At 38.6% G+C, this 25,756-nt stretch overlaps 1 protein-coding gene across 1 annotated transcript in view; it reads left to right on the plus strand.

The window, feature by feature from the left end:
- Positions 1 to 25,756, plus strand: part of LOC140227991 (uncharacterized) — a 207,218-nt gene that overhangs the window by 163,453 nt on the left and 18,009 nt on the right. The window contains exons 16-17 of the mRNA XM_072308389.1: positions 16,892 to 17,034; positions 18,621 to 18,798. Of these exons, the coding sequence (XP_072164490.1) occupies positions 16,892 to 17,034; positions 18,621 to 18,798 (321 nt within the window). The remainder of the gene's footprint in view (positions 1 to 16,891; positions 17,035 to 18,620; positions 18,799 to 25,756) is intronic.

The following is a 25,756-nucleotide window of genomic DNA, read 5'->3' on the forward strand; positions in this document are numbered from 1 at the left end:
CAAAATGCATTATGCATCTATCTAATTAATTTTTCTTTTTCATCCTCGACGTCGACACAGAGGCGGAGAGGTGACGAAACCCGCGCCATTCGATGCAGGATACTCTCCTGCGGCCGACGGCACCGGTCGCAGCTGCCCGGAGCCGACGGCTCGGGAGGAGATAGACAATCCAGCAACGCCGGAATAAAACAGGAAATACATAAGGCCGCGACAACAACAACAACTTCGCGTATTGTGTAGATTTAGATCATTTAACAAAATGTGATCATTTCAATATAATAACCAAACGGCAGCTTATCAACTCTCACACACATCACACTCTCAAACACACTGGCCTTTTAGCTGTTTCTATACGGGGAAGGGATAGGGAAAGTTAGTGGAGAAATGAAGTTAGTTTGTGTGGCCACTTACTATATTGTTTGCCGTGAGTTTCCAAATGTCCGAAGTAATGTGCGCACAAAACGTAAACACGAAGGTCTTCCTTTTGACGAAACGGGTGACAGCAGGGACGGGGCATCTCCAGGGATGGGGCATCTACTGCTGGGATGGGGCGTCTCCAGGGATGTGGCGGCTCTGGGGGTTTGGGCATCTCAGGAACAAGGCATCTGCTGGGCTGGATTTCCTCTGATCATTATGCACAAGTGCATTGCTGATTTGGGTTCCTTTTCTTTAAATGTATTGGACTGATAAAGACGTGGCTCTTCAATGAGATGGGCCCGTTGACAAAACTGGCACTATTCGACGTTCCAAATGAAGTTACTGGCGTTCACAACAGTCCAATTTCAAATTGCTTATGTTTCAAATGGATTTACTGACATTGACAATCAACAGTCCAATTTCCAGTCGGAACTTGGAATATGTTCTAAAAATATGCAGCTTCGGAAAAATTAGTACGTTACAGATGAATAATGGAGATGAACGGGATCTGGAGTACGGGAGCCGAGATGGGGTTGGAGTTGGGGCTGGGACTTTGCCCGGGGCGGCTTTGGGACTGTTCTTCTTCTGACTGACTGAGGGTTTGGGGTAAAGGCTGGGGATATATAGGTCATTACACATTCATTGACACACCCACTAAAACAGCTCACTTCACACCCACATCACTTCTCATCTTAATCTTACTCTTTATATTTCCATCCCATAATTATTACTTTTTGGGGAGGTCCTGAGATTAGCTTAAAATGATTTTCATCTTGGATAAACCCATCTCATTGGTCCTAAGTATCATGATCTGCCTACAAGGGATGACAGATTAATAAAAGAAATGTTCCAGGAATTAATCAAGTTGTTTTGGACATTTAAACCACAAGTCATTTGAGTGCTCCATTGGAGGGCTCCATTGGGATAGTGGTCAAGACAGATGTGTGGCAGGTTAGGAGGCAGTCAACGCCATCACCACTCAATATAAAACAAAAATTTGGCAGAAGTTCCCTCCTGGAGTTTGGGATAATTTATCTAGATATCAACACTTTGGGCTGTCAACGTTGCCGCTTGCATCTGACGGTGGATGATTCACAATGGCTGTTTCGGGTTATAGTCCAGTCAAAATATGAAAAAAAGGGGATCAACCCAAAACAAATTGCAACAGAAACAGTTCCACTTGCATTTAACCTGGAAGAGCTATCAAAGCAACATATTAAAAGTTCCCTAAAATTCGAGTGGTGGATCAATGCCTAATTTGCATAAATTCAAAATGGCCGCTATAAAACCTATTTATGCTTATATCTTGGGACATAAAACCCATAGAAAGTCAGTTCATGTGTCTAAACCTATGCTTTTGAGGTCAAGGAATGCAATTATGACATCAGTAGTGACTTAAAAGTATTCCTTTGTGCATAATTTGCACAAATTTGCATAGAAAATGAATCCAAAATGGCCGCCATATTGTCCTTTTAATATCTCCGCACATAAAACCTGTAGAAAGTAAATTTTCGCATCAATATCTATGTTTTTCACGTCAGTGAACATAATTATGATGTCAGTTGTAACTTAAAAGCGTTCTAATATACATAATTTGCATATATATATATCGTCGCTGGGGCGACAAGACCTCGTATCTCAAAAATGTCAAATGTTCAGGAGAGCCAAAAAACATGGCGGCCAAAGCACTATACTGAATGGGATAGCCGTTCCTTTGACATGCCGTGGTAGCTTCATTTTTGGGGTAAGACAGCTGGGATTTGGACAGGACATCACTTAACCGATTATTTGACCACTAATGCAAAAAAGTCATTTTCACCAAAATTTGAGATACAAGGTCTTGTCACCCCAGCGACGATATATATATACGTATATATATATATATATGCATATAATTATATGCAAATGGCCGCCATATGGCTTGTGCATGCCCCTATCTCCGATTATTTCATCTGTAAGTGGGTCCCTTTGTGTTTCGTACTTTCACTGCCGGGAGTAATTGCTGCAGTACCTACATTCAGGAGTAAGTCACTGAAAATTTGCATAAAATGTACATATAATTATTCAAATAACTTAGATATGAATACACTTACTTTTATTATACATATACGTGTACATACAGCCTGCACAATGTTGACTGTGATGTCTGTATCTACTAATTCAAGGGCAAAGAACGTTAACATTTCACAACCTAAATGATTATCTTTACACCTAAGCCTGCATGAATTTGCAAGTACTGTAACACCCATAATTTCCTCAAATAAAGCCTCTGAACATTAATCAATGTAAACAGTATCAAACAGAATCAGTTGTCACTCAACTTTAACTCCAAATTAGCATCCACATGTGCTCAATAGGTACACAAAAATGGAAAATTTTGAATTGTTTGAAACGTCTCATATTTGCATACAATATGAGAATTTGTCTTAATGTTTAATGCATACCCTCGCCGGTCACACGAACCGACGAATCACTCGATTTTGGGTCAAATTTTCGATTTTGAGATTTTCAATCATTTCGATAGTAGACATTCCATACTGCATATTCTGAAATTCTCAGTGTGTAATTCGGTGTAAGTTTTACGTAGTTATCACTTTTGTAGAAGTATGTAATTCCATTTGTGAAAATTATTTGTTTTCCCCATAGACGCGTGTGTTAAACAATTCAGGCGATTCGACGGTTCGGTGACCGCGCGTACTACATTTGTAGTACGCGCGGTCACCGAACCGACGAATCAGTGCGCATTGACTTGCGTGTAGTTTTTGAGATTCAACAGTTCATTGACCGCGCGCACAGTGCGCGTACTATGTAATACATGTGTTGACAATGACAACGCTCAATGTACATGTACATATGGACACACACGGAAAATGACAACGTTCTTTGCAGACCGAAAATACATGCATGCAGCTCTTTGACGATTTCCCGCTTATTTGTTAACAATACAATTCGATAAAAACTTCACAAGTTAGGGCAAGAATTGAAGTCTGATGTACTACAAAAATAACTGGAAATTATAGACATGAAAGTGTAGCAACCATAAGTCAAAAATGGGTTAACTTCAAACGCGATTTTTTTGAATTGTCATTCTTACGCAAACCTGAGGGATTCGACGGTTCGTGTGACCGGCGACGATCTATTACATGCAATTGATTTTTTTTTTTTTTTGAAGAGGTGAGTACATCAGTAATTTATTATGAGAATTATTATCTATGAGTTGATATGCAAAGATTACATGAGTTTTGTGTGGATATTGTTTTTGTCATATTTTGGTGCCTTGTCATTCAATGACTTTCTGAACAAGAAACCCATGGGTTGAGAGCCCCCCAGTATCTCAAGTTTACCTTCCATGCAGTCTTGCAGACTATTACATAGGGAAAACACACCAAAGTTGGAAGCCTTTGGAAACCTCCAGGGCCAAGGGAGACCTGACATTCATATGTTTTTATTCTATGACACTGGCAAAAACAAACACCTGCCAAAGTTGTAAAAAAAAAATGTGATCATGCGCGTTTCCACAAAGAAGATCAAAACTTTAAAGTGGTCCTCAATAAATTATTCCTGGCTGCGGCCAAAAGAGGACACCCCTGAATCTGCCATGAAACACTTGAAAGTACCCTCAATAGTGTAGACCCCCACCCCCCCCCCCCCCCCAAAGAAAAAAAGAATTGTGAAAATAATGAAAGTGTGAAAATTGGTCCCTAATTTGGTTCGGATCCGAAGGGGATCATCCCTGGATCTGTTCTCCTGCTTTAAACATTTGGGTTTTTTCCACAAGTCAATGAGGTCAGCATAAAAAAAAAAAAAAAAAAGGTCTTCGGTCTTCCTTGCTTTGTGTCAAACTTAAAAGCCTTGTTTGCGTTGTGTCGGACTCGTGGGCCTTATTTGTCTAGTGTCAAGCTCATGGGCTCTATGACTCTTGGGTGTTGAATTTGTGACATGCGCAAAAAAAAAAAAAATCTTGAGAGAAAAAGAGAGAGACACACGCAGCCATCTTTAGCGGGAAAACTACAAATTCTGGATTGAGGGCAGGAAATTTTGAGAAAACAGTCTCAAAGGGGCCCATATCAACCGCTGAAAGAAGTAGCGTTAGAGTCTCTGCTTTTCTGAAAGCATAAGTGCTTTGAGCAAATAATGTACTCGTAAGATTGTTTATGGCAGATTTAGGGGTGATCCCCTTTGGGCCTGTACTAAATTGGGGGCCAATTTTCACACTTTCATCATTTTTACAAAAAGTGTGGAATTTTTTTTTTTCTACCGAACTTGGCAGGTGATAGAATATCATATTATTTAGTCACATGGGTACCATGAACCTCATAGGGACTCCAAGATGCCCCAAATCCCCCAAATTAGGGAATCCTAATCATTTTTTTTTCCTATAGAATCAGAAATGGGTAAAAGGAAAAAGGCCATGATTACAGGGACCCTGTACTGTAGAAGATACTTTTGAATGCTTCATGGCAGATCCAGGAGTGTCCCCGTTTGGTTGCTGAAAGAACTAATTCATTAGGGACCAGTTTTAAGTTTTGATCTTTTTGGAAATGCATGATCACATTTTCTACAAACTTGGCAGGTGTTTTCACCAGTGTCATGGAATAAAAGCATATGGATGTCATGTCTCCCTGGGCCCTGGAGATCTCTAAAGGCTTCCAACTTTGATGTGTTCTGCCTAGGTAAAAGTCCACTAGACTCCATGCATGGAAGGTAAACTTGAGATACTCAGGTGAGCTCTAAACACATGGGTCTCTTGTTCAAAAACACATTGGGTGATTTCAAGTTCGGTGCTAATGCTAGTGCTAGTGCTATCTCAGCACTAGCACCGGCGATAAAACCGAACTTGAAATCACGTCGGTGTTGGGAGTTGACCTCAAAAATTATGACGTATTTCCAGTTGCTGGTGCTGGGCTTGGTGTTGAATGTCGTCTGCTGAACCGAGCTCCGCCGATTGTGTTAGCGATTCACGTGCTTTTTCGCCATTGACTAACACTAGCCCCTAGGGATTAACATTTTCGTCATTTCAAGTTCGGTGCTGGTGTTAGCGTTGCCGCGCGAGACCCGTATTCACTTCAATAATAGATGCACGTTTTACGTGCAAAGTCTATGCTAATGCAGTTGTTGCCCACGTAAAGAACACGAACACTCTAGACATAGCTATATAAATCTGAGTCTGGGAGCAAAATTAAGATAGATATATTTTGGGGAATGGATGAAATTTGTGGCATTTTAATCCGTCTTTCTCACTATGTGTCTTAAACTAAGCAGTTTTGGCTACATATTTTAATATTTGACTGTAATCACGCGCCATCACTTTTTTCGTCGCGCAATTCCCGCGGAGCTCGAGGTGCTGTGATTCCAACACCTAGTGCTGGTGATCGATAATTTTGATCGGTATCGCCTCATTAATCTGACCGTCGGTGTTGGAGCTCGATTTAGTGCTGTTATTTGGGGGCTAGCACCAGCACTAGCACTAGCACCGAACTTGAAATCACCCATTGAGTGACCAAGGCACCAAAATATGACAAAAACATTTACTACAATGTATACCAAACTCATGTAACTTTTGTATATATCAACTCATAGATAAATCATAGTAATATCAACTCATAGACAAATCATAGTAAAGTAGGCCCAAAAGTACTTGCAAATTCATGGAAATTCATTCAACTATAGGTATAAGGATGTTCATTAAGATTGTGAAATGTAAATGTTCTTTGCCCATGAATTAATAAATACAGGCATCACAATCAACATTGTGCACCAGGCTGCATGTATATGTACATCCTAAAAGTAGAAAAGTATTCATATTAGAGATTTGAAAAAAAATATATTTATATGTATATTTATACAGATTTTCAGTGACTTACTACTGAATGTAAATATTGCACCAATTATTCCTGACAGTGAAGATAAGGGACACAAAGGAACCCACTTACGGATGAAATAATCAGAAAGAGGGGCATGTACAAGCCATATGGCAGCCATTTTGCATATGATTATATGCATATATATGCAAATTATGAATATAGGAATGCTTTTTAAGTTACAACTGACATCATAATTGTGTTCCCTGACGTGAAAAACATCTAGGTATAGACTCCAGAATTTACTTTCTACAGGTTTTATTTACGGAAATATTAAAAGGCCATTATGGTGGCCATTTTGGATGCGTTTATATGCAAATATATGCAAATTATGTACAAAGGAATACTTTTAAGTCACTACTGATGTCATAATTGTATTCCTTGACCTAAAAAACATAGGTTTAGACACAAGATCGGACTTTCTATGGGTTTTATGTCCCAAGATATAAGCATAAATAGGTTAAATGGCGGCCATTTTGAATTTATGCAAATTAGGCATTGATCCACCACTCGAATTTTAGGGAACATTTAATATGTTGTTTTGATAGCTCTTTCAGGTTAAATGCAAGTGGAATAGTTTCTGTTGCAATTTGTTTTGGGTCATTCCATATTTTGACTGGACTATTAATGTTATGATCACTTCAGCCAGTCCATCCGAGCTGCCTGTCTCTAATCAATAGGTCTTTGTGTTGGGGAGTTACATGTAAAAAGGGCAATGACTGTCGAGGATCAAGAACCTGATGGCAGAAGCTTTAAAGGGATCGTATAGTTTTGGTTGAGTAATTTCAGGTTTCTAACATTTTTTGGTGAGATAGTGAGAAACCTCTTATGAAATATGAAAGAACATGTAATTCTATGAGGGATTCAACGTTTATTTGATGAAAATTTGTTTTGAAATGGCTGAGATATCCCAAAAAGAGCAATTCTAATGGAGTGTGGGGCCCACACTTTATTACGGTCGCTTTGTTCTACTTTGTTTTTTGATGTTTCAGTCATTCCAAACCCGATTTTCATCAAATATACTTTGAATTCCTCTTAAAATGGTATGTTCTGTACTATATCATAAGTGTTTTCTTGGTATCTTGCAAAAAGTTAAAAGCCCAATTTTCATCTCCACCAATACTGTACCATCCCTGTAACCTTGCACATAACAGAATTGGGGAACTAGTCTACAAATTCAGACCCAAGAGGGGGTATTTGTCTGTCGCCTTACACATGTACAGATTGAAAAAAAGAATAAGAGAAGACGTCAATTGGGAACCACTCGGGATATAGTGAATCAAATGATCTGACTGAATTGTGGCACATGTATTGGGAGTGTGAATGCAGAAGACTGTCATCAAATATCAAATAGGCATATAGCTTTAAAGGGAAGATAAACCCCAAGAGCAATGTGGATTGAGTGAAAGCAGCAACATTAGTAGAACACATCAGTGAAAGTTTGAGGAAAATCGGACAATCGATGCAAAAGTTATGAATTTTTAAAGTTTTGGTGTTGGAACCGCTGGATGAGGAGACTACTAGAGGATATGACGTATGAGTGGACAACAATACAAAGAAAATATAAAGGAAATTCAACAAAAATTCACTTTTCTAGAATCATGAAAGAGCAATGGACCAACCTCTTTCAGAAAGCAGGGGGAATAATTGCTACCCTTAACATATGTCAATATCAAGTTGATGGAATTTGTAATTTTCATGAAAAATGGATTTTTGTAGAATTTTCTTTATATTTTCTTTGTATTGTTGTCCACTCATACGTCATAACCTCTAGTAGTCTCCTCATCCAGCGGTTCCAACACCAAAACTTTAAAAATTCATAACTTTTGCATCGATTGTCCGATTTTCTTCAAACTTTCACTGATGTGTTCTACTAATGTTGCTGCTTTCACTCAATCCACATTGCTCTTGGGGTTTATCTTCCCTTTAAGATACAACAGCCTAAAAAGAGAGGAATAAAGAAAGTGGGCAAAACATACATCATGTACACTTATCAAAAACAAAAGAAAAGAAAAAAAACAGAGTCATTCTGGTATCACATTGCGACATCAAACATTGTATAGACACTATATGTACAGAGAATGAGGTGAGTGAGGCGAGTGCTGGTGTAAGTGAATGAGCCCAGCAGGCGTGCGGTACTAGGTGCCTTTTAAGATAACAAAACTTAAATATGTTTATTGATTGGTTTGATGTTAGGAGACTGGGGCGGGGGAGGGGGTATAAAAACTTTAAAATTAATATATTTTGTTTTTGGTTACAATAGATATCAGCTAATCCCCATAATTTGATATAATGTGCTTTTTCATATTTGTTTTAGAAGGAAAAGGTGATGTACATGCTTTAGTTCATTCGGGCAGAGAATTCCATATATCCGGTCCATGCTGTCGAATAGATCTATGAGCAACAAGTAGCTTCGGGTTATTTGAATGAATGTCGTTCCAATGACGAGTGGGATAGGAGTGTACTTTACTATTTGAGATGAAAGTATCATGGAAGAACGGTTGTAAATTGTTGATGTATTCGAACATAAAAATAGCAGATTGATAAATATGAAAATCATTTACTTTTAATATTTTCAGTTGTTTAAAGATGATAAAAAGTTTTCGTACCTCAAAAGTTTCCCTGAATTTCCGTGTTTCAGGTTAAAGTACCTTTCATATAACTAACACTGTGAGACTTACTCGCCCCAAAGTGCTCTCATTTCTTAGTAATCATGCAATTAACTGCGACCAGCAGTCCCATACGCGTAGCGACCAGCAGCCCCATACGCATAGCGTAATGGGGCTTCGCATTGTAGCATTCAGGATTATGACAGATTTAGTATCGCGGGTAAATATCAACTTAAAATCCAAAAAATTCTTCAATTTGAAGGCTTACCAATTAAATTGAAGTCTTGAAAACAGGCTCCGGGCAACGTTTGGTTCTGCCATTAGTCCCTTTCTGTTCGAATTGATTACTGAATGTGACTCTGTCGAGAGGACCTTGGGAGAGCTACATACACTGATTACCAACGCCAGCGCATACGCACACATCACATGTGAACAAATTTCAAATCCATGAACGGATAAGATGTTTGTGTGCGCATGCGCTGGCCGTCAATTCAGTGTAGCTCTCCCAAGGTCCTCTCGACCGAGTCACATTCAGTCATCAATTCGAACAGAAAGGGACTATTGGCAAAACCAAACGTTGCCCGAAGCCTGTTTTCAATACTTCAACTTAACTGGTAAGTCTTCAAATTGAAGAAATTTCTGGATTTTAAGTTGATATTTACCTGCGATACTAAATCTGTCATGATCCTGTAAGCTACAATGCGAAGCCCCATTTAGCTATGCGTATGGGGCTGCTGGTCGCAGTTAGCTACTCAGTATGCGTAGGGGCTGCACGCTGCTGGTCGGAGTTATCATGCAATAATGGTTTCATACAATTCGTGTACTACCTCGCCGCCGTACGGCGGCGGCTCTTGTACGAAACCATTATTGCATGATTACTAAGACATAAGAGCACTTTGGGGCGAGTAAGTCTCACAGTGTTAGTTATCTGAAAGGTACTTTAACCTGAAACACAAACTAAGACAAGGAAATTCAGGGAAACTTTTGAGGTAATACCAAAACTTTATATTACTGTACGAGCTGAAATTTTCGCGGTAGTTTTATTTTCGCGAATTTCGCGAATCGCCTTTGAATCGCGAAAATAACAACGCGCAAATACCTATGTTCAGTTACACCCTCGCAACCGCGAAAATGTCCTCCAAGTAGCAATTCGCGAAAATATCTGTACGCGAAAATATCAGATCGTACAGTATCTTTAAATAGAGGATCGGTATGGGCTAAATAAGGTGAATATGTACGAATTCGGAAGGCTTTTTTTTTGCAAATGAAATAACAAATCAATTTAGGATTTATTACAGTTGCCCCATACAATATAACAATAACTGATATGCGGTAAAACGAAAGAATTGAACAAAATTGAAAGAACTTTTTTGTCAAAATTGATTTCATCCTATAAAGTATACCTATCGCTTTTGAAATCGAAGTACATAATTTTAGAATATGTTCATTCTAAGTCAAAGTTGAATCCAGAATAACACCTAAGAACTTCGTGGATTTCTTTTCACTAATAAGTACATTCACTATCAATAAGAATATCTATTTTGTGATTGGTACGGGATTGAGGGCTCTTAACGTGCATAAAACAGGTCTTATCAACATTCATTGACAACTTATTGCACTTGAACCACAAAGACACCTTTGACAGTTCAGTATTTAGAGTGTTGATAAGAGTATATGTATTTGTGTCATCTGCAAATAATATGAAGTGAAGAAGATGTGATGAATAAGTAATATCATTTATATATATTTAAAAAAAAAAAGAATAGGTCCAAGGGTTGAACCCTGGGGCACACCATAGGTAATGTCGGAATAAGAAGTTTTAGACTGAAACAAAACAAATTGTTGATGATTAAAAAGATAATTTTTAAACCAGGAAAGAACTATACCTCTTATATCTAATTTAGATAATTTGTAAATTAAAATTTGATGATAAATTGTGTCAAAAGCTTAAATCCAAGAAAACTCCAATTATATGTTCTTTGTTAGGTTAAGTGTTAATAATTTCATCATATGATTTTATTAAAGCTTACTCAGTTGAGTAGCCCTTCCTAAAACCAAATTGATTCTGACTGTGAAGATTATTATTAATAAGAAATTTATATAAATGATTATGAACTAATTTTTCAAGAATGTTAGCTAAAACTGGAAGCAACGAAATGGGGCTATAATGTTTTACTTCAAATGGATCATTCTTTTTAAATAAAGGAATTACTTTAGCAATTTTCATGGCATCTGGAAAAGTTCCTGTTATAAAAGAAAGATTGAAAATATGTTTCAATGGGGAAACAATATTTTTTTTGTCCCCGCCGAACGAGTTCGAGCAGGGGACTATGAAACGGGCTCCGTACGTGTGTGTGTCCGTCTGTCCGTCTGTCCGTCCGTCTGTCTGTCTGTGCGTCCGTGTGTGATCAAAATGTTCAATTTGCTACTTCTCTGTCATTTATGAGCCAATTTTGATTCTGTTTGCTTTATATGATAGCACTACATGGGAGCTTTGAAACTTCTACACAGAATTTCAGTTGTGACCTTTGACCTTGACCTTTGACCTATATTGTACATTTTGCTTCAAAATGCTACTCCTTCGCCATTTCTAACATGATTTTGATTCCGTTTGCTTTATGTGATGGCACTAGGTGAGGGCTTCAAAACTTGTACACAGAATTTTGACCTTTGACTTCTTTGACCTTTGAGCTTGATTTTTGACCTATATTGTACATTGGCTACAAAATGCTACTCCTTCGCCATTTCTAACCCGATTTCGATTCCGTTTGCTTTATGTGATGGCACTAGGTGAGGGCTTCAAAACTTCTACACAGAATTTTGACCTTTGACTTCTTTGACCTTTGACCTTGATTTTTGACCTATATTGTACATTTTGCTACAAAATGCTACTCCTTCACCATTTCTAACCCGATTTCGATTCCGTGTGCTTTATGTGATGTTACTAGGTGAGGGCTTCAAAACTTCTACACAGAATTTTGACCTTTGACTTCTTTGACCTTTGACCTTGATTTTTGACCTGCATTGTACATTTTGCTACAAAATGCTACTCCTTTGCCATTTCTAACCCAATTTCATTTCCGTTTGCTTTATGTGATGGCACTACAGTCTGTAGGTGAGGGCTTCAAAACTTCTACACAGAATTTTGACCCTGGACTTCTTTGACCTTTGACCTCGATTTTTTACCTATATTGTACAGTGGCTACAAAATGCTCCTCCTTTGCCATTTCTAACCCGATTTCGATTCCGTTTTCTTTATGTGATGGCACTAGGTGAGGGCTTCAAAACTTCTACACAGAATTTTAGCCTTTGACTTCTTTGACCTTTGACCTTGATTTTTGACCTATATTGTACATTGGCTACAAAATGCTACTCCTTCGCCATTTCTATCAAAACCCGATTTCGATTCCGTTTACTTTTTGTGATGGCACTAGGTGAGGGCTTCAAAACTTCTACACAGAATTTTGACCGTTGACTTCTTTGACCTTTGACCTTGATTTTTTACCGATATTGTACATTTTGCTACTAAATGCTACTTCCGGCGGGGACATATTTTACGCACCGCATAATTTCTACTTTTCCTTGTTAGTGTATACATGTACACCAAATAAAGATTATTTGGTGGAAGTTTCAGGTCATGAGGTCAAAGGTCAAGTGAAAATGTTAGAATTTCACCTTTTTTCTCTTTATCATGGAAATGGTTCAAGGTATCTTCATGGAACCAGGGAGGTGAGACAAACCTCCCTGATTCCATCATAGTACTTATGCATGTACTGACTGGCAGTGATTATCTAGGAAATTTTGGGGTCATGGGGTCAAAGGTCAAGGTCAACTCTTCGAAACTTCACTTTTTCCCTCATATTTATGCAATGCATGCAGGGGGTTTTTTTTAGCTCACCTGAGCCAAAGGCTCAAGTGAGCTATTGCGATCGCCCTTCGTCCAGCGTCCGTCGTCCGTCGTGCGTAAACTTTTTACATTTTCATCTTCTTGAAAACCCCAAGACCGATTTTCATCAAACTTGGCAGGTAGCATCCCTTGGGGGTTAGGAACTCAGTTTGTCATGCCGTCAATCCCTCGTTTGAGGCAAGACCCCACTTTAACGAAGCTAACTGGGGTGCTATACCCCCCTAACGATTCTTCGTTTCAGAGTTGGGAGTCAAAGTATTTGTCCATTGCAAATTAACTTTCTGCTCAGGCGTGACAAACCTGGAGGCCAAGCCAGGGTTTAATTACTACAGCAGCTGTCGTATTACGTAAGAGCATGATAGGGATATCTGCCTGTGGCACACCATTCAAAGTGAACTCAATTTTCTCTATCCTTTCTAAAGTTTTCAACTTTATATTCTATTGAGAAATTCTATGGTCATCCATTTTACATTTCGAACGAAAAAAATTGACCCGTAAATAACGAAAATACAGGAATAAGAAGGAGTGCATTGCCAGTTTGCCGGTGCTGCTCACTGTTGGGGATAAAGTACAAGCCATGGATGAGTTGGGGAGGTGGGCTGCAGTACAGGCATGCTCTGTCTGCATACGCTGAATGTCTACACTCACACACACACACACATACACACACACGCACCATGGAGCTACATAGCCCATGCCAAAACCAAACAATCTCCTCCTCTCGCGGTGCCTCCCCCCCCCCCCCCCCCCCCCCCCCCCGTGGCGCAGTGGCGATGACTGATGCTTAGATTAGGCCAGGGTCAAGAAACAGGTGTTTTATATCTTTGGTTTTTAAGTCATTGATTGCCAAGATATACACTGGCATTATTTACAGGGGTGTAGCCTCTTCAAACGAGAGATTTGCGTCACGTTAGAATGGGCACCATGCCCCACCCAGGGGGCCCCCAAGGGGGCCCAAACCCCCCAAAATTAAGGAATCTGTCCAGCGAATCTCATTCCCATCAAACAGGTACTATGACCCGCCTGGGGGGCCCCAGGGGACCTAAATTTGGACCGAAATTGTAAATTTTCATCTTTTTCTTGAAAACCCTATCACAGATTTTCACCAAACTTGACAGGTAGCATCCCTAGGGGGATAGAATCTCAATTCTATCAAATGGGCACCATGCCCCACCTGGGGGGCCCCAGGGGGCCTAAATTTGGACCGAAATTGTAAATTTTCATCTTTTTCTTGAAAACCCTATCACAAATTTTCACCAAACTTGGCAGGTAGTCCCATGGGGATAAGATTTCAAAGTATTTGAATGGGCACCATGCTTTCCTTGGGGCCCCAGGGGGTCCAAACCTCCTAAATCAATGAATATTCAATAATATTTTTCTCTAGTTCTAATCAAAAGTGATAGGGCTTTAAGTCTTTTTTTGCCCAAGCTGCATAATCCAACATTCTATAAAGTACAGTGTACTTTGTGGGTATTTTTTACCAGTGTGATGGAATATGTAAATGGACACCATGCCCCCACTCTCAAAGTTACCTCCACCATAAGTTTCCAATGTTCTCAGGTAAGAGTCTGCAAGAATGCATGGAAGGTGAAGTTGTGATACTCAGGTGAGCGCGTGACCCCCGGGTCTCTTGTTAACTTGGTGTGTACATGTATTATACCCAATAGAGATTCTCTGGGAATTTTTTTTTTTTGCCAAAAAAATCAAAGGTCAAAAGTTCAAAGATCAAGTGAAAGTGCTGAATTTCACTTCTTCCATATCTCGGAAGTGGCTCAAGGTATCTTGAAACTTAGTACATATTTAATGTATGTTCTGCCTGACAGTAATTCTCTTGGAATTTTAGGGTCATAAGGTCAAAGGTCAAGGATCAAGGCCAGCTTAAAGTGCTAACACTTTACTATTTAGTACAGAAATTACACTTTTTCTCCAAACCTTGAAAATTACTTGATACTTAAACTAATAGAAGGGTTATAAGCCAAGTAAAAGTCCTCAAATCCCTAAATGCATGCTCTCTTAGCAGATATAGCCATTCATTTAATTAAACCTAGTTCAAGGAAAGTGAACATTCAACACATTTGTGACAAGTGTGTCATTTTAATATTTTGCTGTAATTATGTGAAACTGTCATCACACTTTATTAAGATGTACAATAGACCTTAAGAGAATCATGCATTATGGCAGAGGCATACGAGTTGCTGTAGTGACATTTCTAGTTGAGTAATAATATTTGGTATTTATGATTGTTATTGTGTAGACAGGTAAACTTCTTTTTTTTTAATGTTACACATTGTGTTGTTATGGTAACCACATTTTTTTTTTGAATGAAAATCACATAAAGTACTGTGGATTGAGTTAACTCCTTTGGTTTTTTAGTTTTTGATTTGAGATTTAGCTTTTATGATGGATATGCAGAAGACGTGTTTTGTCCATGTTGAACAATGGGCTACCATGATGATTGTATTTTTTTAAGCAAAAATATTGTGGATGGAGCTAACTTAGGTTTTTATGTATCTTATTTCAATTTGGCACACGTGACCGATGTGATGTGCGGGTGTGTAAATTTTACTTTCTGTTTAGTGTTTCTGTTTTTATGATTATTCACGTTAAACCTTCTGTTTAATGTGAATTATTAGTTGAAATGGTAATGGTCATGGTATTTAATTTTCTCAGAATTGAGCAGTGTGTTGCCATGTTGAGAGCATACTTCTTATCTTTTTTTCTTGTTGTTTTTCGATAAAGCAACCTTTGTGTAGATTCGGCTGATACCCTCACTGACAAAGTTGAGTTATTAGTTGTAATGGTAATGGTTTGTTGTTTTTTTCTCTCAATGTCAAGCAGTATATTGCAATGTTGACAGCATAGTCCTACTCTTATCTTTTTTTTTTACATTTTTGATAAAACAACTTTATTATGGATTGGGCAGGTACCCTCACTGATTGAACATTTTGTTTTGAGATTTGGCACATGTGACCACTGTAGTGGTTTTAATATGATTAAAAGGTGTTATTGTGTGGAATATATATTTTTTTCATTTTAATGTGTTAGCTTTGCCAAGAAAGTTAGATTTTTTTATTGTTATCATGCCCTTATATCATTGTGGGGGTTTTCAGATTACTGAAATAATCTGTTTTTATGATTAGGATTATGAGCATGTGCAATTCAGCCTTAGACTGCTAGACATGATTTTTAATGAAACCTGTTCAATTCAATTCAATTCAATGGGCAGTAATATTCCTCATGGACATTTACTGAGTTATTGCAATCAATCATCACCCTGCATGCGTCCATCATGTGTAAAATTTTTACATATTCATCTTCTTTAAGACCCCATGACAGATTTTCACCAAACTTGGCAGGTAGCATCCCTAGGGGGAAGGATCTCAATTTGTTCAAATGGGTACCATTACCCCTCCCCACTCCCAAAATTATGGAATCTTATATTCTTCTCTCAAACCTCAAGTACTATGAGTAAGTTAGATTAGTAACTGTAGTTTCAAGTTTGTTTATGGCAGATCAGGGGATGGGGGAGGGAGAGACTAAATTGTGGCCAGTTTTGACATTTCTATCTTCTTCTTTCAAAAATGCGTGGTCAGATTTTCACCAAACTTTGCAGGGGTTATCACTAGGGTGATGGGATATGTATCTGTACAAATGGGCACCATTCCTCACTTGGGGTTCCCTAAGGGGCACGAAGCCCCTACATTTAAAAAATCTGTACAAATCTGTGATTTATAACCAGAAGAGATGAGCTAATTTAGTGTTCTGAGCAATGATATGATATACCATATCATATCATGTGGTTTGTTATGTGCAAAATGGACACCATGCCCCAATGGAAGTTCTCAAAGCTACCCTGCCCCCAACTTTGCAGTGTTCTGAGGTAATAGTCTGCAAGAATGCATGGAAGATGAACTTGTGATACTCAGGTGAGCACAAAACCTATGGTTCTCTTGTATAATGTAAACATTCATCACCATCACTTGCTCAAACTCCTGAATTGGCCACCCAGGTCCAGAAACCTTGTTGGCCAACCTTCTGGGATTTGAGAGAGTGGCATGAAGTCATAAATTGCAAATTCTGCTTTTCTTTTAATGCAGATATTCTGTGCCCATGGTGGAGTACCGAACTCACAGAGTGGAATTTGCACTTTGGCTGAAATCAACAAGATCCCAGTCCCACTGAAGGATCCAGAGAATGAGAGCATGGTTGCTTGGGAGCTCATGTGGAATGACCCCATTAAGTGAGTATGCCCCATGGTGTGATGACTTCAGATCTTTGTGACCATTTACCATGAAGTCTCCAAAATCACATGATTTTCCTGAGAAACAATTCATTACATCAATGATGTCATGGTAATTTAGCATATTGAAACAAAAACAAAAATTAAATGTGTATTATTGAAATCATCAAGTGATGACGTTTTTGTCCTTTTGCCTTTACATTGTATGTCTGAACGCCTATTGTTAGTGCTTTGTTTGGGTATTATGTTTCTCTGGTAGTCCATAGTAGTCCAAGATGTACCTACATTTCTTTCTTTGGATTTCCATATATCTCTAGATAGCTTTATCTTAGGGTTTCTAGTCACTTTTGATGTCCCATTTTGCTGTTGATTCATCAGTGGGTATTATTATTGATACAGCTGTGGACAGTGGCTGATATGCATGTAGGTAGGCCTTCATTTTGCCGTATATGTATACCTTGTTTTCAACCTTTTAGAAGAAATGCAAATGTGTTCAGAATATAAAGTGCAAACAGAATCAAAATCATTGCCGCAGGCTGTACAGTGAATAGACTGTCTCACTGAACAGATGAGATCTGTCAACGAAAGTGGCCAAATAAAAAGGCCAGCCATTACCAATGCAGGTTTGTGTTAAGGGTTTTTTCTAACATCTTATGGTCCATAACCTTTAATATGGCCACCTGTCTGATAATTTGGTCAATCCCACAAATACCAACCCACACAGTTCATTTTTCTCCGATCATATTCAACACATAGCTCACAGCGACAAATCATGTCTTGAACGTGAAGAGAGAAAATGGATAATGGGTTAGACTTTGTGGGAGTGACCACGTTATCAACAATGTGGCCATGTTGAAGGTTATGGACCATAAAAGGTTAGAAGAAACACAAATCCCACTGTCGTGCAGGCTGGTCTGATAATTTGACCACTTTCACAAATTCAGTGAGACATTCATTGTTCCTTCATGATAACACTTAAACTTGGGAAATTTGTCATTGTTGTCTTTAAAGTTTGTGTGCTCAGTCATGCATGACATGTATCAACATGATTAGGTATTAATGGAAAGAGGAAGAATTCCCCTTTCCTTACAATCAACATTCCACTCTCCATTGCTGAAAATTATGAAATAGTAGCCCTCCAAATTTGAGTTACTTTTTTGATACACACTGTAGAAATGTAAATGTGAATGATTTTAACCACGAGTTATTTCAAAGTTAGTTAAATCTCATTTTTAGTTCAGAATATATACTAGAGCACAAAATTGATTTGAAAGTAAAGAGAGGTGACAAACTCTTGGAAAGGAAGCTGCTGTGCTGTTCTGAAGAAGTGTTGCAAAGTGTCAGTTCTTCACTGTATGATGAGCATGATACACTGTACAGTGTAGTTGAGAATTACAGTGTGTAGCTGGCCTTTTTTCTTTCTTTCTTTTTGTGGATAGAAAAGTATGGAGACATGACCCATCCTGTGACCACATTTCAAGTTTCCTGTTGTTATGCATCGTGATATGCACCAAAATTTCCTCTGAAGCAGCATTTGATATAGGTATTCTGCTTTTCCAATATATATTTGTCTGGCTGGAATGCAGGTCAGAATGGTTGGATGAGGACCAGGTGAAGGAGATGGAGGCCAACAAAGGATTCATATTCAACTCAAGACGAGGCACTGGTCATCTGTTCAGCTGTGATGCGCTAGAGAAGTTTCTTCATACCAACAACCTGTCACATGTTATCAGGGCTCATGAGGTACAACAGGCTGGTTTCCAGGTGAGTGCAACAAATGGTCTACTGTAAAAGTGGATATTTTCGCGCGACTAATTTTTCGCGCTAGGCCGGGTCAGAAGAGTTTCGCCTGTTTTTAATTCCGCGGAATCAAGACATCACGCACAGGAACGTATGGCAAGCAAAAATATTCGCGTGTTTTTATTTTCGCGCTAGTTTCTGGTTGCGCGAAATGCGCGAAAATTTCAACACCGCGAAAATTTCCACTTTTACAGTTAACAGATAACAGTTGATTCCTTTATATGCAGGATCAATAGGAGGTTGTATTATAGGTCCACAAAGTCTCTCATTGCTGTGCAATTCTTTCTTTGACTTGCATAATTTGCACCAAAATGAAGATCATGGTATCACACTTTTGGCCCAATATCTTAAACATTGTCTCGTGGCAGACAATTTCATTGTACTCTTTACTCTTCCTTAAGCTTTTCATAGCATTGCAATCATGCATGTTGCGACAAAGATTGTCGCCCCTTCAAAGATTGTCGCCCCCGGCTCGGGGCGACAATTTTTGACGGAGTTGGCATCATAAATTATCGCCCCGACACAAATTGTCGTCTGGCGACAATTTTTTATGCTTGTGCAGTTCCCAATTTTTGACCTCGTTGGCGACAATTTATGATGGCAAAAACAATTGTTGCGACATAAATTGTCGCCCCTGCCGGCCGGCTTGGGGTGGTTGCTCCAGTGTTATGCTTTGGTGGGGTGGGTATGTTATGCGTATGTGTGTGTGTGTGTGTGTGTGTTGGGGGCTGCATGGTATGTGCTGTGTATGATTTGTAGGTGCGTACAATAAGTAACTTGTGTATGCTTGTGTATAGCTGTGTGTGTGTGTGTGCTTGGAGTATAATAATACAATATGTGGAAACTGTGCATGTGTGGTGGTTGTATAGTGGTAGTGGTTTGTTTGTCTGTGTGTATATACGTGTGCCTGTATGCGTACGTGTGTATGTGGGTAGTGGCGTATATGTGTATAGGGTGTGTGGTAATGCGTGTTTGTGGGCGCAGTTTTGTGCCTGCATGAGTGTATATCTGAGGGGTTGGTGTTCGTGGGCTACGTACATATGAGTGTTGTGTGTGAGCGTTCGTGTGTCTATGTAAGCACGCAGGAGATAAAAGGAACGAAACATTCAAGCGACGCAATTCCCACAACATGCACAGCGCTCCATCACACACACACACACACACACACACACACAAACGGACACTAAATTATCATGTGCGCGCACACATACTTCCTTGAAACCTCACCATGACTTTTTACATGGCATGTTTGCATGGATGTAGCCATGTAAGTTATGTGTTGGTATTTCAATGACTGTGTCAAGAACGATATTACCCAGTAAAATGTGCTTCAAGGAAGGGCGATAATTTTTGCCACCAGCCCTCATCATAAATTGTCGCCAGGCAACAATTTATGACGGGGCGACAATTTAAGACGCCAACTCCGTCAAAAATTGTTGCCTGTTTCAGAGGGCGACAATCTTTGACGCAACACATGCAACTATTCTATGTTATTATATCCTTCACAAATTATTTCTTGTCCTGTGATCGGTAAAGAGCATTGATAACAAAAAAAAAAATATTTCTACCATGAAAATCCTTGGCCCATCAGAGTCTTACTATTTTCCCTAGGGAAGTAGTAAAAAAAATCTGTATCACGCAGGTGATCTCTGTCGCGACATTTTCATGGGTATCAAAGCATCTTCACTGTTAACATACAAATGAATGGCTATCACAGCATCTTCGCTTCGAGAGAAGACAAGGTCAATTTTCACGTAGAAATGGATGAGTCTCACACACCACAGACAGTGCATACACTCAATATGTGTAAAAAAGTCTGTGGGAGAAAATAATAGAGAGACTCTTATAAAGTGTAGGAATAATGCATGCCGCGGAGTTGTTTAGCGAGTATGCAGTGCACGAGAGGTTTCTTCTGAGCATGCGCACTCCACACGAGCCGGAGGCGAGTGTGGAGTGTGCATGCGAAGAAGAAACCTCGAGTGCACTGCATATCGCTGAACAATGACGGGAAAATGCTTTATTCCTTTTATAAGATGGCTAAGTAATTTCAAATGCGAGGTGAATATACCTTGTATAAGAAAGAGATAATGAAATAAATCCAATATCAAAGATTTTGAAATTGTACTCACCGTTGGAAAATGGCCCAGAGTAGGCTTTCTCCGAGATTATCCCAGCTTGTGTTGAATACTGTAAAAGTGGATATTTTCGCGTGACTAATTTTTCGCGCTTGGCCGGGTCGGAAGAGTTTGCTTTTATTTTCGCGCTAGTTTCTGGTTGCGCGAAATGCGCGAAAATTTGAACACCGTGAAAATTTCAGCCGTGGATTAGACAATTTGGGTGCGCGAAAATCCCACGGGCGTGCAGGGATAGACACTTTTCGCGAATGATCACATGGTACGCTTTGACCAACCGGCAAGCTGGAAATTACTTAGCCATCTTATAATGCTCATTCTACCTAAAGAGATACCCACAATGCTGTGGAACAGAGTATTATGTTACGACAGAGTATCATATACTATAGAACAAGAGGAATAAGCAAATAAACAGTAAAGAAACCTAGATCTGTGTAGGTCTAGGCCTACTTCAGGTTTTAAGGTTCTTTTTGAAAGCGAGAAGATGCTTGTCGTAGAGATACAGTATTGGAAGGTCGTTCCAAAGTTCTGGGCCCATGTATGAGAAAGCATGATTCCCCAACTATGCTGGATTTGAGGTAAGCCTATATAGGCTATCCGTAATTTTTGGGAGTTCAATGCTTCAGTGTTTAGTCAACCACAAAGTGTAGAATCTAAACAAACATTGATGCCTCCAGTCTCCTAGAGAGCATGGTTGGTAACGCAGATCGGGTTCAACCTAGATTTGATCTTGTAAGAGTTCATCAACTCAAGCGACAGTGTAAATATCAAGAAGATGTTGACAAAATGTACCACTGTAGATAGAATTCTAGATCTAGGCCTACTAGACTATTCCTAGTCTAGATCTACCTGTCTAGATCCTTACGATGCTAGTCTCGACTTTGCCGTCGGCGTTTAACTTTAGACCAGTCTGACCAAATCTATGATGTGTACTCACATTTTTAGTAGTGGGGGATAGTCCATATTCATGGGTAGACAGCTAGAATTTAGAAGTTTAGGTGAGATTATAGAAAACAGTCTTTTAATTGCTGGTGCTAGCTACGACTTCACACTGCTGCACTGTCGCAACAGCTGTTCACATATTGGTCTTTCCATGGGGTTGGGGCACAAAATGTAACATAGTGGTCAAAATTTCATCATCACTTTATTCAGATTAAATGAAGTTCTTTGAAACTATTAGTCATTATAACAATTAATTCAAAACGAATTTTAGACAACAAAGGTCATTTTACTATCAGAATTTTATGGCAAAATGTACAAAATCACGAATACCTATGTGATGCGGACACCAAATTTGAGCTCTTGTGGGATTTTTGTGTGAGAATTCCAATTAAAAGGGTTTAGATCATCGCACCATTTCAGTGATACAAGTTCATAAATGTAGTATCCTCATTAGATGCATTTTCTTCAAGTTACATCATTATTTTTCAAAAAATATTGAAGTTAACCTGTTATGGTAGTAGAACTAGTGCTCTTTTTTGTTCATTTGGGGTCAAACATGAGTGAGAATTAAAAAAAAAAAAATGTCATAAATTTACTCTACAAACATTTTGCATGGACCAGAATGAACAAAATGTAATTATGCAAGTTTTTGAGAAAGATGAATTTTGTTCCATTAGTCCTTTTTGTAGTGGTGGATATGAAATAATGGTTACCTATGTGATGCGGACACGGTGTCCACATCACATAGGTACAATTAGATATTCTTGAAGAAATTCACAGTTAACAAAGTCCTTCTGTTCCAGTAGCAATTGATTCTCGAAGACTTGGAATAGAAGTCACAAAGTGCAAAGAGTCATGAGTAGAACTGCAATGCAAGGCTGTCAGGATGATGGGGTCACCAAAAACACAATGGTGTCTACATCACATAGCTACTATTTTGTACTAAAATGAGGTCAAAGGAGGCATAAATATGCCTATTTCGATCAAAAAAAAATGCATTATGCTTAAAGCAACTGCTGAAAAGAATCAGTTGCGAAACACTCAATACAATATCTGAAGTAACCATGCCATGGCTGACGTGCGAATGTACCTATGTGATGCGGACACCAAATTTTCGTGTCCGCATCACATAGGTATATATTTCTGGATAAAAAGTTGTTTGTGTGTATTTTCTTGTGCTGAAACAACATTTTTTGACTGTTTTACTGAAAAACATTAGGAATGGGCTAGAAATCAGTTATCAGTTTTCTATAGTTTGTTTAAAGTGATCAATGATGAGCATGAACAAGATTTACCTATGTGATGCAAAAATTTAGAACACGGTGTCCGCATCACATAGGTATTCAAACTCTGAGAAAACATATTTTTCTGCACAGAATTTTGTATTAAATCGATCCATCCTACCATGGAATGTTATGAAAAGGCATTTGTTTTGAATTTAATGGTGAAATTTGGAAACCAACGAACAATGATATATGACTACAATACAAGTGTACCTATGTGATGCGGACACCAAGCCCTTAAAGTTGCCCTGGTCCCAAATAAAGCGTTCTTCAAGTGTTCCATAACTATGGTTTAATAATGCATCCAACTCCACAATACTTGAGGGGTATGAAGTTAGTCAGTTTTGAAGACTTCAGTGTAAAAAAGTGACTTGTGACATTTCCTTGTACCTATGTGATGCAGACACCAAAGCCCAAAATGGCTGCTACTTCTTGCAGTTTATGAAAGCATTAAGCTTCCATTCATTTCCATCTTTGGCACATATGTTTATGGCACATATGTTTATGGCCCAGGGTTGATTTCATGGATAACTTATGCAGCTCTGAATAATGCAGTATTTTTGATGGAATAGCCTGCATACCTATGTGATGCTACATGCAAAGGATTAATGTGAATCATCACATAGGTACAGCAAACGTCACACGTAATTTTTCAATATTAGCTTTCTGATAGCCAAGTAAATTTTCTATTTTGAGTGAGACAACTCATGGTAGTGTACTTGCAATGATCTAATATGATCTATTGTAAGGCATTTATGTGTATTAGTGTTTTGAACCCAACATACATTTGTGTTACACTTGGTACCCCCAAAATAGGGTAGGACACCAAACATTAAAGGGAGGCAGTCCTGAGATTTTCACTGTACTGATAATTAAGAAGAGTAAAAAATATAACCTTTCACCAGTTTATACGCGTGGAAATTAAAAACTGTCTCCGTACGCGATTTTTGAAAAATAATTCCTGCAAGCAATCGTGTAAGAGCCTGCAAAAAGATGCTACGTCATTGATGCCCTACTCTCAAGTTGACAGCCGTGCCTCTAAAAAACAATTTAAGGGTTCAAATGATCAGTTGTAATTTTATCATAAAATGTGAAAATATGTGATTTTATCATTTTAAACAGAATATCTCAAGCTTAGGTATATATAATTCATGTAAATTAATATTGTAAACATATATTCATAAATATTTTAAAATCAAATATACCATGTACTTGACATCAAATAGGCACGGTCCTTCTCTAGCTTCTGTCCATGTTGCATACTACTTTGCGTACAAACCACTCTCGCGCGCGAATTCTTAATACCATACTAATGTACACAGTACTCCGTCTAGCTGAGTTTGGCTTTCAGACCGAAGATTACCTGGGCGTAAGAGACTCAAATTCTTCAAAGGAAATATTGTTTCTATCTGGATCAGCTGTGATTTGGCAAAACAACGTATCTGAAATTTTGTGGTTTTTCAGGTTTTTGGCTTTTTAGATACATTAAGCCATTTTTTAACATCTGTCAAAATTTCAGCTCTCAAAGTGATATTAATTTTTAGAAAAATGCGTTTAAATTTCAGCGATTTTTCAAAATAAGTCCAAATAATTTGGCGAAACAATGTAACTTACTTACGTTGTTCTGCCAAAACAGTTTCTGTCCCAGATCTCATTTGAGCTTCCGGGTTTTCTGGCAGAATAATGCATCTTCGTTGTGTGACATGGCAAAACAACGTAACTGCAGCATGCAGCTGCCTGCCGCTCTAGCTGCAGCAGCTACGGCTGCACGTTAATGTTATGCGCACAATCGATCAAGCATTTTCAGTGCAGCTTTTCAGCTGCAACGGTTACCGTTCATGATGAATGGATCTAGATCTAGAGCTGCAGTTACTGTCTGTTCCAGAGGGCAGTTCATTCTGAATCTTTCCCTTAAAAACCAAAAGAAAGGTAAGTAAATCTAGATCTAAAGCTTAAAAAAAAAACACGTCTGAACCATGAATGTTTAGGTCTAACTTTCAATTCAACGTGTGCCATGGCATGAATGCCGTACCAGCACTGACCACTGTAACTAAGTTACATTACATGTAGCCCTGGGACCCTCCCGCTAACTTTGTGAGCAGGCTGATCGCAGTAACATTACATGTATAATAGACTGTACTAAGTTAGACTAGGCCTAACTTTAGATCTATCATCTAGAGTGTGTTAGTCTGTATGGTTGTGGGTCCTAGTTTCGGGAAAATAGTGATTGTCAGCCTCCTTGAATAGTGGAAGTATTTTACGTATAAATTATCTGAAATTTATCTCAAAATGTGCTAGATCTATCTAGACTCTAAAACCTGGCTGTAGATTGACATCATGTTGTCGCACTGTCGATCATAATGATAAGGCTTATTTTAGTGACCCAACCAAAATACTCTCTCTTTTCACATCAATTGAAAAATATGAAGAGTGCTCACATTAAAAAGATAAAGGACTCAGTCTGGTAATTGAAATTATAGGTGCATCGATCTTGCTGGTTTAAAACTAAAAGTGGAAGTCTTTTTTATAAAAAAAAAAAAAAAAAAATACAGTACAGCCTCGTTT

The sequence above is a fragment of the Diadema setosum genome, chromosome 4 (assembly GCF_964275005.1).
Source record: "Diadema setosum chromosome 4, eeDiaSeto1, whole genome shotgun sequence".
NCBI lineage: Eukaryota > Metazoa > Echinodermata > Echinoidea > Diadematoida > Diadematidae > Diadema > Diadema setosum.